At 45.4% G+C, this 13,125-nt stretch overlaps 1 protein-coding gene and 1 long non-coding RNA gene across 5 annotated transcripts in view; one reads left to right on the forward strand and one right to left on the reverse strand.

Moving 5' to 3' along the window:
- The window catches only part of Heg1 (heart development protein with EGF like domains 1), an 86,024-nt gene that overhangs the window by 40,933 nt on the left and 31,966 nt on the right, over window positions 1–13,125 (forward strand). For all 4 annotated transcript variants that reach the window (XM_031363724.1, XM_031363723.1, XM_031363726.1 and 1 more), the window contains 5 exons: window positions 569–787; window positions 1,457–2,779; window positions 5,542–5,658; window positions 6,647–6,766; window positions 10,857–10,960. In XM_031363724.1, coding sequence (XP_031219584.1) covers window positions 569–787; window positions 1,457–2,779; window positions 5,542–5,658; window positions 6,647–6,766; window positions 10,857–10,960 — 1,883 coding nt within the window. The remainder of the gene's footprint in view (window positions 1–568; window positions 788–1,456; window positions 2,780–5,541; window positions 5,659–6,646; window positions 6,767–10,856; window positions 10,961–13,125) is intronic.
- On the reverse strand, window positions 7,095–9,859 carry LOC116085843. Its single transcript, XR_004116737.1, has 2 exons — window positions 9,672–9,859; window positions 7,095–7,366 (listed from the first exon to the last, which is right to left on the reverse strand). It is a non-coding gene; the product is annotated as an uncharacterized LOC116085843 (long non-coding RNA).

Genomic DNA, 13,125 nt, shown 5'->3' on the forward strand with positions numbered 1-13,125 from the left:
CACATACACATACATACACACACACATACACACACACACACATACACACACATGCGCATACTACAAAAATATAAAATAAAAGAACACCAACCTTAACCTCCAGGCCTTTTTTGTTGTTGTTGTCCATTTGTTTGTCTTTTTTTTTTTTTTTTTTTTTTTTTTTTGGTTTTTCGAGACAGGGTTTCTCTGTGTAGCCCTGGCTGTCCTGGAACTCACTCTGTAGACCAGGCTGGCCTCTAACTCAAAAATCCACCTGCCTCTGCCTCCTGAGTGCACTACCACTGCCCATAAGTATCCACGGTGGTGACTGACAGCTCCACAGGCCCGGCCTTTAACTTGCCACCAACTTCACAGCTACAACTCCGATTGTTATCTTTTATCACCCAGCAGAAATCTAGTATTCTGGGTCCTTTGGCTGGAGTAACATCCTTAGCTGTGAATTCAGGACACCAGACCAGAGGTATTTCTGATAAAGGCCACTGATAAAGAGCCTCAGGGAAGCCTTAGGGCTCGAACAGTGAGGCTAAAAGTCCCGTCCCTGCATTTACCTGCGCTGTCTTTCCTGCAGCTCCAGAAGATGGTGCAGTGCTGAGTGACAGCTCAGATCTGGCAGACAGCACTTCGGGGGCGCGTGCACCTCACACATCTGCAATGTTCACCCGGAGCGGGGAACGCACGCTGCGGTCTCTTGACCTCTCGAGCATAGCGACCGGCCCTGTGCACCCCACCCCACGCGGGAACGTGACGGAGCATGCTGGCCTACTATCCGGGGCACCAACTCTCGGAGGTGTGTCTTCCCACAACTACCTTCCTCAGCTGTCTGTAGACTGACCCGCAGTCTTGGGATGTTAAGTTGACTGGCAACTCAGAAAATAGCTTACTGCCTATTAGGAAAAGAACTTTCTGGGTGCTCCTACCCCCACCCCACCCCCACCTCATGCTTGCTGGAGGTATAAGGGATGACATTTGCCTGAGGGGTTTTTTAAAATAAAGGGGAGCAGTAACTGTGGTGAACGCCATCTCCCGGGAAGAAATACCTCATTATACAGAGTGGAAAGTTGGGAACGGACTTCTTTTTCCATTTGATAATGGCAATTACTATCTGGGATCTGGGGAGCTTTTCAGCGGCAATTTGTTTTTATTAGAAAGGGGCATGAGGGAGGACTTTGGAAACATTTCCTATTTTTAGGCCCCTAGTCCCCACTTTTCTGTTACTCTCACTTCTGTTAGGATCACTGCTCCTCACAGGGGGAGGGAGGATCTACTCTGAGTGACCCTGACTATATTAGCCTTCTTCTGTCATGCTCACCCGGAGTGGAGTGCTGGCCACGAGAAATCGCCTCTCAGAGAAAGACTCCTCCTCTTAAGTTCACGGATAAGACACAAAGTGTGTTTTCCAGCGCTGTTTCGAAGATTCCTCATTTATGTGACCCAACCTTGTCTTTTCTGTTTATAGTTACTGGACTTAGCCACACTCAAGAGCATGGCTCAGACTCTGGACAAAGGACTTCCGGCGAGCACAAAGACCACGCCTATGTTCCGTCTTCTTTCACCAAAGGAGAACGGACGCTACTGTCTGTTACAGATAACACTTCCTACTCAGAGACCGGCGAGAGCTCAACCTCTTCCATTAAGATCTCAAACTCTCCCTCTCAGGCTCAGCCGAAGCAAAGTAGCGCGTCCTCCCACAACGACAACGCCGAGCCTGCCGAGCCTGCTGAGCCTGCCCAGTCTTCCACCGAGTCGCCGGTTCTGCATACGTCCAACCTTCCAACCTACACGTCCACTGTTAATATGCCAAACACCTTGGTTCTTGACACCAGACCTGTTGAGGACTCATCTGATTCAGGGGCGTCCTCCATTCCACCCTCACCGTCACAACCCCAGCCCTTCTCATCAGCCTTACCATCAACCAGGGCTCCTGTACAGCAGCTAAAGTCTACCTCTGAGACAACCACATCCTCACTGTCTCCTTCACCTGTCTTCTTAATGGGGTCGACTCTTGCCCCATATTCTGTCTCACAAACCTTCCCACATCCATCGTCTACCCTAGTCCCTCACAGGGCAAGGGAGACACGTGTGACTTCCGTCCAAATGTCCACGGAGATATCAGCCATTGCATTGGTCCCCAGCAACCAAACAGCAGACCCCAAGAACCAGAGCACCCCACAGCAAGAGAAACCCATCACAGAAGCTAAGTCACCAAGCTTGGTGTCTCTGCCTACAGACTCTACCAAAGCAGTAACAGTGAGCCTTCCTCCAGGGACCCCTTGGTCCCCAGCCTTAATAGGGTTGTCCACGGAGCCAGCCCTTTCAGCCACAAGCACCAGCTCAAGCCAGATATCTCCAGCTTTGACATCTGCCGTGCCCCAGACTACTAACTCTCCTGTGACCAGTCCCAGCCCCCTGTCACACGTAGAACCTTTGACCCCAGATGCTGTAGTTGTACACACTACCCCAGAGAAACCACACTTCCCAACCAATCCTGAAATTCTAGTGCCACGAATCTCAACTGAGGGGGCCATCACCACAGAAGGGAACCGGGAGCACCTGGAGCCTACCACTCCGTCAATTCCTCTGACCACTTCAACCACACCAGCAGAAGAAATGACCACAGAGCTTAGCCATGCAGAGGAGTCCAGCCCATCACATTTTCTTACACCATCTTCACCTCAAACCACAGATGTTTCTACAGCTGAAATGTTGACTTCCAGATATACCACCTTTGCTGCTCAGAGCACCCCACAGTCACCAACAACACTGTTGCCTCTAACCCCAGGTAAAGTGCATCTTGCAAATACATTGACCACTAGGCCCTGTCCAACATTAGAGCTGCAAGGGGCTTGTGGTTTATGTGAGTGTGTAGATGTGGCTAGTATCTGGGTTTGTTTTATGACCCAGAATGACTCCCACTGAAAGTACAAAGCATGAAATCCGGGCAGTGTGGACCTAATTTCCTCCTGATATCCCCCCCCCCCCCAAGTTACGTGATTCTTTCTGAAAAATGAGGAGAGGAGACACTTTGGCCCTGTGTGACATGCATAGGAGATATAACTGTAGCCTGTCATGTCCTGTCATTGTCCAAGGGTTTTAAGTGTGCCTTTAACTCATCTAAGGTCAATGCGAGGCACAGATGTGGCTTTGGACGGTGGAGAAGCTGAAAGAGCAGCTTTCATGGCACTAAGCTGTCGGCAGAACACTTGCCTAGCACACTCAGAGTCTCCCACAGGTTCTTAGGCACTACAGAAGAAAAAGGTGGTTTGGTAGAGTTAGAGGGGAGTTGAATGCCTGCTCTCCAAAGAGAACCCAGAGCTTCCCAGTCAGTCAGCTCAGGGAAAGCCCTCAAGGTTTCCTCAAGGGACTACTTAAGAAGGCCTTCCAGGTCAAAGGCTTCTCTCCATCAAGGGCCCAGAGTTCTTTGTCTCCCTGATTCTATTGCTAATTCCTAACCTGAGGGCATACAAACAAAAGGGTGTTCTTCTGACCTCTTCCTAGTGATGACTTGACCAGAGTTTCTTTGCCTTGTACATAGTAAGATTATTTGTTGAAGGTGCTGGTGTCAGGGAAGAAAAGGCAACCAGGGGCAAAGAAAGGCAGAGGCAGGACAGTGGGACATGGGGTTCCCAGGAAACTTGTAGTTGATCCAGACTTAGGAAAGGGAAGTGCTGTCGAAGGAGAGACAGATCACATCTTACATTACAGGGAATTGAGGGACATGGTGTGTGGCGGCCACATCAGAGAGCTCAGTTTGTAGAATGAATTTCAGTTCATGAGGATGAACCTGGAGTGCAGGCTCATAAGCTATCCCCACTGCTAGGCCACAGCGCCCCCTTCTCAGTGACCCGAATGTGTCTGAGAAGTAGAAGATAATTGCTTCTCCAGAAAAAAAAAATCTTCATTTCTCCTGGCCAATAGGTCCAGTCCCAGGTTCAGCGGGCTCCTTTAAAGTGAGTGCTAGCTTTCAAACAGTTGCTGGAGGTGTTTATAGCGTGTTCTGCAAACTATAGAATTCCCTAAGGGCACAGTATTTAGTCATGTTGGTGCTCTGCTCCTATAGGTAGTGCTAGGTAACATTTAAAGTATGGTGGCTGGAGAGACAACTCAGCTGTCTGTTTCGAGGATATCCTGTTCTTGAAGTGATCCTGAGTTTGGTTCCCAGCACCCACATGGAGAAACTCACAACCACTTGTAACTCCAACTCTAGGGATGTAGCACCTTCTCCTACCCTCCATAAACAGTGTGGCCCTGATGCCTACCCCCCCACATACATATAATTTCAAAATGATCCTGGTCTACAGAGTGAGTTCCAGGACAGCCAGGGCTACACAGAGAAAGCCTGTCTCAAAAAAAAAAATAAAATAAAAATAAATCTCAACAATAGCTGTGAAGAATAAGACTGCCATGTCTAGAGCAACCCTCTTGTTTCAGGCTATTTTTGAGGGACCTGACTTCTGTTTTCTTCCCCAGTGATTTCCTCCCTGCAAGTGATAATGTGGTTTTCAGCTTTTCAAAACCCGTTATGAAACAAATATTTCATAACCGGAGTGTGACCCTTCCAACTATATAGAGTAAAACAGAGTGTGGGCATCATGGGGCAGAAAATGAATGGAAGACTCCAAGGTGACATTAATGTTTAACCATAAAGGCCCTCATGAATTCAGATGGAGCCTATTTTTGTATATAGAAAGAGTGGGGCATGGGACACCTGTAATCTAGCACTTGGGAGGTGGAGACAGAAGAAGTTCACTGTCATCTGGGAGTCTGAGACCACAGTGGACTACTTAAGAAGGGCATCCCAGTGTTTAGCTGATACTTTTCTAGGTGGTGGGCAATCTATGGAGGCCTGATTAAATTTCAAGACATTCAGAAGCTGAATACGGTGGAGCATGTATATAATCCCAGCACTTGGGAGGTAGAGTTAAGTGGATCAGGGGCTCAAGGCCATCCTGAGCTATGTAGTTAATTTGGGGCCAGCCTAGGCTACATGAGACCATCTCAAGATAAATCAAAAACAACAAAAAGCATAGCAACTACAAATAAATGTCCATGTTTCAAGATTTTTCAGATAGAGGTTTCTAGAGTTTTGACAAAGTCCAAGAGAAAAAAGGAGCCATGCATATGTGTGCATCTGTGCACACAGAGTGAATCTTGGAGCAGACAGGATAAACTGATCGGGGATCCTTTCCACTTTAGAACATTTTTTAAGCTGGCATTTACTGAGTCCAGTAGAATTCTCTAAGTATCACCAAAGCATATAATTATCGGTCCTGTACCAAGTGGCCCAGCAAGAAGCATTTAGAATTTGTGTTTACATTCAGGTATGCAATTATCTAGCACCTGAACATGAACACAAACTGCAACTGTGCCCAGTACCATCACCTCTGTCTTCGCACCTCTGGGGACCCTGCTCTGTCTTAGTGGGTGCGAATGTTTTCAGGGCAAGCAAACAAACATAACCTAGAGCCAAGCCTTAGCTTTGAGAATGAGGGGTTTGCCAGAGCCGCTTTGACATTGCCTGTGTTATTCCTTCCACGTGTTTAGTCAACAGCTGTACCGTGAACCCTTGTCTTCATGATGGTGAATGCCTTGTGGACCTCACCGGTCGTGGGTATCGATGTATGTGCCCACCTGCCTGGCAAGGGGACAACTGCAGTGTGGGTAAGAGGCAGGATCGTTTACTGTAATGTTATTTGGGCTATTGGGCTATGCAGTAAGATCCTTTTTCCAGGGTTGACAGCATGCACTGTGCTTGCAGAGAACTTAAGTCTGGGTACTCTAACCCATATCGGGCGCTTCATTACTGCTTATAATTGTACCTCCAGTGCAATTGGACACCTCTGGCCTCTGCAGGCACCTGCACTCATGTGTGTACATATGTATACATAATTAAAAACAATTGTTTTAAAAGAGCCTTTCTGTTCTAGAGTGTATAAAGGTAAGAATTTTAGTTTAATGGTCTTCTTGCTTGAGTGTTAGGATGCTTGTGTGTTGTCTATATGATAATATGAAGGACCACAGCATGATACACACAAGCTATTGGCCTGGTTCTGTTCTATATAGTCTCTACACTTCTGCAATACTGGACCATCTAGAGATGGCCCCTAAAGATACCTACACTCTCCTGCCCTGGGCATTTACTCTGCTGGTTCCTCAGCTCAGAATCATACTTTCTTCCCAAAGATCTACTTGTCAGTCTCTTTAGTCTTATTTATTATTTAAATATAATTTAAAACAGCCTTTAATTCTTCCCTGCATCAAAATCTGTTTCTGCTGGGTATGTCCTTAATCCCATGAAACAAAGATAGTAGGATCTCTGTGAGTTCAAGGCCACTCTGATCTACAGAGTGAGTTCTAGGCCAGCCAAGGATTAAAGGATGAGGCCCTATCTCAACGCAACAACAATAACAACCAACTAGATCTATGTTTATCGCTGTACATCCACATCACGCCTTGTGATATAGTTAGTTCTTCATATGGTTGCCACTGCCCTGGCTGACAGCCATTCCCTTGAGGACAAGGGTGACTTTCCGCTCTTCTTTTGAAGCACACGCTACACGATGCCACGTGGGTCTTTGTATGTAGTATTTACTGGATGGTGACTCTGTCTGCCACCCCATCAGCTTGCTCTTGTTTGTCCCCCCTGCAGATGTGGACGAGTGTCTCTCCAGCCCGTGTCCTCCCTTAGCCACGTGCAACAATACTCAGGGATCTTTCACCTGCAGATGCCCAGTCGGGTATCAGTTGGAGAAAGGAGTATGCAATCTGGGTAAGAGAGTTAAGTCTGCCCTGGAACTGACTGTTCCCTTCCTAATCAAACATTTTTTTTTCCCAAACTAAAAAACTCAGGAATATAGAAGTAAAGCACATTGCCTATTATTCCAACACTTGCAATACTTTTCTTCACCCTTTGTTGATGTACATTATATTTTTATATATTAAATTCAAAAGTATCTCTAAGTATATACCTATGCTACTAAAAAAAAAAAAGGACAAATGTCTTAATGCCTGGGTAATGTGCCCATTTGTGCATAACATTATTTGCTCAACCATTTTACCCTTCACTTAAAAAAAATCTAAAGGATATTCCAACTACATGGGGGTTTTAAACATTATTTATTTACTTAGAATTTCAGAGTGGTTTTTTATTTATTTATATTTATATTTTAGAGTAAGAAAAGAGTAAAATTCTGATTGCCTTCTGTGTTCATACATTCTTCTTGTTTTTGAAAGTGGTCCTCGAGTTGTTAGCCACAGACGGGTACATTTTGACACAACCACCTCTGGAATCATGGCCACAATATGGGTCATGTTTGTTTCTCATTTGACAGTTCCACAAAGTTCCTTGGTTTTCTGTTCACTCTTCATCCTACAGGTTAAAAAGCAGGTCAACAAATGCAGCAAAGACTAAGGCTCTGAGATGCTCAGTGGCCAAGTGTGGCTCACAGCTGATGAGAGGCCTGGTTTCCAGCCCACCACTTTCTGTTGTACAACAGTGTATTAATTATTGGAAGAGCGTTCTTACACATGGGGCGTGACCCTTGTTGGCTTGCTGAGTTTAACACCTTGCTTGCTAGAGAGGTTAGAATGAGAAATTCAGTTTCAAAGCTGAAACTATCATGCAAAACAATCGGCCTTTGGATCAGCTACAGTTGCCCAGTGTGAGGCCTTATGCACAAGTGCTCATATTTTGGGGAGACCCTATGTCTGTGTTAGCTGCAAGTGTTATCTGCATGAACCCCTAACACCCACGCACAGAAGGGGCTTCTTAAGGCTGGCACTCTACTAAAATACGAGTTTTGAAAATTGTCTGAAATATAAAAATTGAGCATTGTTTTCTAAAAAGGAAAATCTACATATGTAGACATGAGTCAAAAATCAAGAATGCCTCTTATTCTAATGCATCTGGGTAACCTGGTCTGTGTAGCCACACCCTATAGGGAACTAGCTGAGCATGTGCAGTTGAAGAATGAAGGAGATCGGAAGATTCGTTATTGTTGTGTGTGTTTTGAAGCCCACAGTTTCAAATGCCTGGCTTTAGGCTCCCAGCCACCACTTGCACAGAATAGTCAGAGCCTCAGTGTCCCCATCTGTTAAGTCAGATTGCAGCATGCTCCACTGCTCACTCAAGGTTTGGGGAATGTCGAATAAAATAATCTGTTTGAGCAAGCGCTGAGTGTGAAGAGCTGTCCAGATGGAAGGCAGCGTTCACCAGACTGGATGCTACGAAAACAAGCAGTTGTTATAGGTCAATAGTGAAATCGGCAGTTAAGTTTGAGATAAAAATCTATGCATTAGGCCAGTAAAGTGGTTCAGCACATAAAGGTGCTTGCTGCTGAATCCGACCAGCTGAACTCGATTCCTAGGATGCATGAGGTAGAAAGAGAAAACCAGTTCCCATAAGCTGTTCTCTGAATTTCACATGGGTGCTTTGGACCATGAACACACACGCAAACGCACACAGGCAGGCACAAAAGTAAATAAATGTACGTTTTTTAAAATAGCCATTTTAAAGCTGGGCGGCGTAACTGCAGACACAGAGGCTGTCTTGAATACACCAACTATATTAAAAACAGGGACACATCTGTGTCTGTCCACAATGTCAGAATTTATTGAGTAACAATAAGTTCACAAGCTACTTCAATTTCATTTGCTATAATTTGCCAAATTATTCTGATCTCCCTTGACAGCTGGCCATTGGCAAGCATAGGTTTATTCCAAATTTAATTACTGATATTGGCTCAGATCACATGTTACACATCACAGTAAAGGTAGGTGTGTGTGTGTGTGTGTGTGTGTGTGTGTGTGTGACAGAATAGCTACAAAAGGGTTAAAGAAGCCACAGCAAAGTTCAAGAAGTTTAAAGGGGCCTTAGGAGTGTCAGAGAGCTGATGCAGATGAGAAGAGAATCAGTGGCTTTAGTGATTAGATCAGGAACCAGTTGGAGAGTTGCTGGGGAGTACACCAAGCTGCTGGGGGATGCAGGCTTGAGCTGGAGCTATATATTCGAGAGGAGCTATAGAGGCACAGGACTGTGAGGTGAAACAAAGACCCATGTAGGCCACAGGGGTGAGATCTTACACAGAACCGGGACCAGATGTACAGAGGGACAGAGAATGCCACGTCAAAAGTGGAGACTGAGCCGAGCTGAAGCCCTATAGTCATGCAGTCCCTGTGCATTCTGGGTGGTTGGATGCCAGATTGCTGGGACCATTGCCATAGGAGTGCCAGGTGCCCTCCTCTTTATGGGGTGCAGGAGCGGCTGTTGTACCCTTCCTTGGTGTGTTCCATAAGCTCTTAGGGCCTCCCTTTCCAATAAGAGTTTTAGTAAGCCCCGATACTCAGACAGATCCAATCTAATTGATACAGTTTTGCAACAAGATATTTAGCAGTCTGTGCCCCATGCTGGACAGGAGGGAGTGTCTTTATCCACAGCCTGAAATAGAGTCAAAATGATGCTTGTAAAATTGAGTAGCCCAGGACAAAGCATAGGCTGAAAGGCCCTGTTTTTACAATAAGCAGGAACTTAAGCCAAGCAGACCCTCATCTCCACAGAGGTATAAATGCCTTGGGCAAATCCCTTCCAGAAAAGAAGACAGGGCTTGGGAAAGGACAGATGATATCACTCACGCTAAAAACAGAAGGCACGGGCAGAAAACTCCTGTGAGCCTTACCCTTATCCTGTGTGAAGGGAGATGAAGGGAGAGTCTGGATTTGAACCTGGGCATGTGAGGAGTGAAGCCGAGCAGGTCAGGCGACTGTCCTGAAAGCATGTGTGCAGAGTGCCCCCGCCCCTCACAGGTAGCACAGATGGGAGGAAAGCAGTTCAGGGGCGCTAACGACTTTCTCTTTCTCTCTTCAAGTCATTTGGCTTCATTGTTCATAAACATCAGAGGGGCATGCAAATTAGCGAGTGCGGAAAGGCTTTCCCTTGGCCCAGAGTGTTTTCAAAGAGCTGCCTGCTGTTCAGAAAGAGCTAAGCAGCTGGCTTCACTGAACTGTGGAACAGGCAGAAGGATGTTAAATAAGAACTACAGGCTTTAGTCAGTTAACCCTAAAATGTTAGCTGTTTTCCCTGGCTCGCTTGCCAGCCTTCCTCTTAATTCAGAATGCAAGCTTGCTTTCTGTGTTGGAAGGGCCTCAGCCCCTGTGTCTCAGGTTATTTTTCTTCTGTATAGAGGGAAAGATATGAATTTAATATAACGATAAGATATATTTTTGTTGTTGTTGTTGTTGTTTTCGAGACAGGGTTTCTCTGTGTAGCCCTGGCTGTCCTGGAACTCACTCTGTAGACCAGGCTGGCCTCGAACTCAGAAATCCACCTGTCTCTGCCTCCCAAGTGCTGAGGCGTGTGCCTCCACTGCCCTGGCAAGATATAATTTAATATGATAAATTTATTTAATGATAAATAATAATTGATAAATATAATTTAATATAATGAGTAATAAAAGCCAGTTCTAAAAAAGCAGACTGTTAATTTTTGATTGTCTGCTCATTCTGGAACCTCAGGCCCAATCTTCAGAAATGGGTGTTACCAAGTATTTTATTTTACGAGCTAAATAGGCCTTAATATTAAGGAGGCGTCCCTCTTTCTGAACCCAGCAGTGTTTCTAACATGGGTTGTTTTCTTTATGTGGCTGATGATAATGATAGAATTTTAGCACCTTGAAGTCTAAACCTACCACAAATGTTTGTCACTCCTTGGTCAACTAGATGAGGACGGAGTATATTTGCCCTCAAGGAGACACACCCAGACTGTCCCATGGGGGAATAAAGCGGGCCGTCCCAGACATTTACAGATGCGTAGCCTTGCGTTGGTCTCTGCTGTGTGGCTTAATGGGCAATGTTTTCCTCTTCAGTTAGAACCTTTGTGACCGAGTTTAAGTTGAGGAAGACTTTTCTCAATACTACTGCAGAAAACCATTCCAACACTCATGAGCTTGAAAACGAGATGGCTCAAACAGTAAGTAGCCCGACAACGCTCTACATTCTATTCCTTCGTTTTCTAGACCAGATCTCATTCAGGAAGTGCATACTACTTGGGGTCTTCTGTATCTCCCAGACTTGCTTCTGTAGTCACGGGGACAGTTCAAGGTGAAATTAAAAAAAAAAAAAAAAAAAAAAAAAAAAAAAAAAAAAAAAGTCTTGGAAATCTAAGAAAGGTGTCAGGATCTGAAGGGTGCTGCTTCAGGCACATCTTCGTGCTCGGTCCCTGGCTGCCAGGCTGTTTCGTTTTCTTGTGCAAACACAGAGTCAACAGGCATAGCAATGCCTGCAACCGTGTGAGCTTCGGGTGAAGAGAAAAGCATAGTGTCCCATCTGCTGGTGATACCTGATGTGACCTCCTTGTGTTCTCAGAGCTTGGAGAAAGGCCACTCTCTCCTCAGAGAATGCCAGCAGCCTGATCCTGATTCTAATTAGGCTTGGAACTGGGCTTGTGAGCTCACAATGTAAATTATGGAGAGGCCTTGGATGCTGTCAGTCCCCTCTTTGCTTTTATAGTAGGAAGGGAGAACAGAGGAAGAGAAATGGAAACGAAACACAGGCAATACATTTTTTGTTCTCCACTGCTGCCCAAATCAAAGATTTGGTGGTTGGGAACTGAAATTTGCCATTACACTAAATTAGAGATGAAATTAAATTAGATTTGCCATTACATTGAATTAGAGTTCATTTATTAGCCAGGGATTAAGTGTTCTCAGAGGACTATGGATTTTATTTGTATTTTAATTCCATCAGCATGTCTACTGAGCATTTCATCTGTGACGGGGACTATGCCGGGTGGGTGCTCAGTCCTGTAAGAGGGTTGGTGACACATTTGCAGATGGAAAGCTGGGAGGCTCTGGAAGCTGATGGACTTGTCTGAGTCCACACAAAGCAGAAGCAGCGTTGAAAGCTGTGTGCTAGGTCACCTCCGTTACACTAACTGCAAGTCTGAAGGTTTCTGGGAGTACTCTACATTTCAATAATTTACTAGGAGGACCCACAGAACTTATTGGAGGCCATTATCTTCGCAGATACGGTCCAGTGCACGGACAGGCTTTAAGTTAAAATTAGCCAAGGGAAGAGATGCATGAGCCAGAGTCTGGGGTCCCCAAGGCAGAGCTTCTAGTTGCTGTGTCCGTGTGGTACCTCTTGGCAACAGTTTGTAACTAACCATATGGAGTCCTGCCAGCCATAATGCTTACCTGAGCCTTGAGGTCTGAAGCATTTCTTTAGACGCTGCCTTATAGACATGGCTGACTGCCCATATGACTGACTTCAGTCCCTAGACCCTCTAGAGGCTAAGATGATGCCATATTACCCAGAGTTCCCTCTATTATGGTGTGATCACATGGCTAGTGACAGGGGCTATGCCAAAAACTCTGGCATGACCCAGGACTCCAAGCTCAACCAAATTCTTCTTGTTAAGCAGGACACTCTGAACAATAGCTTAGAAACTGCCTTGAACTGGCAGAGGCATGGCGTCTCTAGCCAAAAGTAGATTCGTTGTTCCTCCTGCTTAGTCTGCAGGTAGATAACTTTCTGCCTCCTGGTTATTCTGTAGGTGGATATTTTCTTGTAACGTACTATAGGGCATTAGAGCCCTGTGCAAAAGTGTAGTCCTTCATGTTACACTGGGCTAAGCAATTTGCCTAGCTTGGTTGGTTTGATTGTTTCTTTGTTGGGCCAGGTATCATCATTTGATACACTAGGCCATGACATGCCTGACCCCAACTAGAAGTGAAGAACTAAATGGCCATCAGAGAAAGCATTAGCATGGGCTTTCTTAAAATGGCATTCTGTTCCTATCTAGATAAAAGATTAATAAGGCAATAATAATAATAATAATAATAATAATAATAATATTAAATCATTGCTATAGAATACATATATACGAAGTAATGTGATGCTCAAACCCAGAAATCGTTTGGCAACATTCCACACCTGACTCCATCTTCCCAAGTCAGAGGGCTCTGAAGGCAGGTGGATCTACCTGGGATGAGATACTGAGGCCCTCCGCTCCATGGAAGGGCTTCTCCAGCTTCGCTGTTAAGGAGGCAGACACAACACTTTGTGTTACTCTGAGGCTTCCTGCTCTCTGTGGGCACAAGGCAAACATGAGGCACATAGCTCTAATTTGTTCCC

This window comes from Mastomys coucha, unplaced genomic scaffold (assembly GCF_008632895.1).
Source record: "Mastomys coucha isolate ucsf_1 unplaced genomic scaffold, UCSF_Mcou_1 pScaffold12, whole genome shotgun sequence".
Lineage (NCBI taxonomy): Eukaryota > Metazoa > Chordata > Mammalia > Rodentia > Muridae > Mastomys > Mastomys coucha.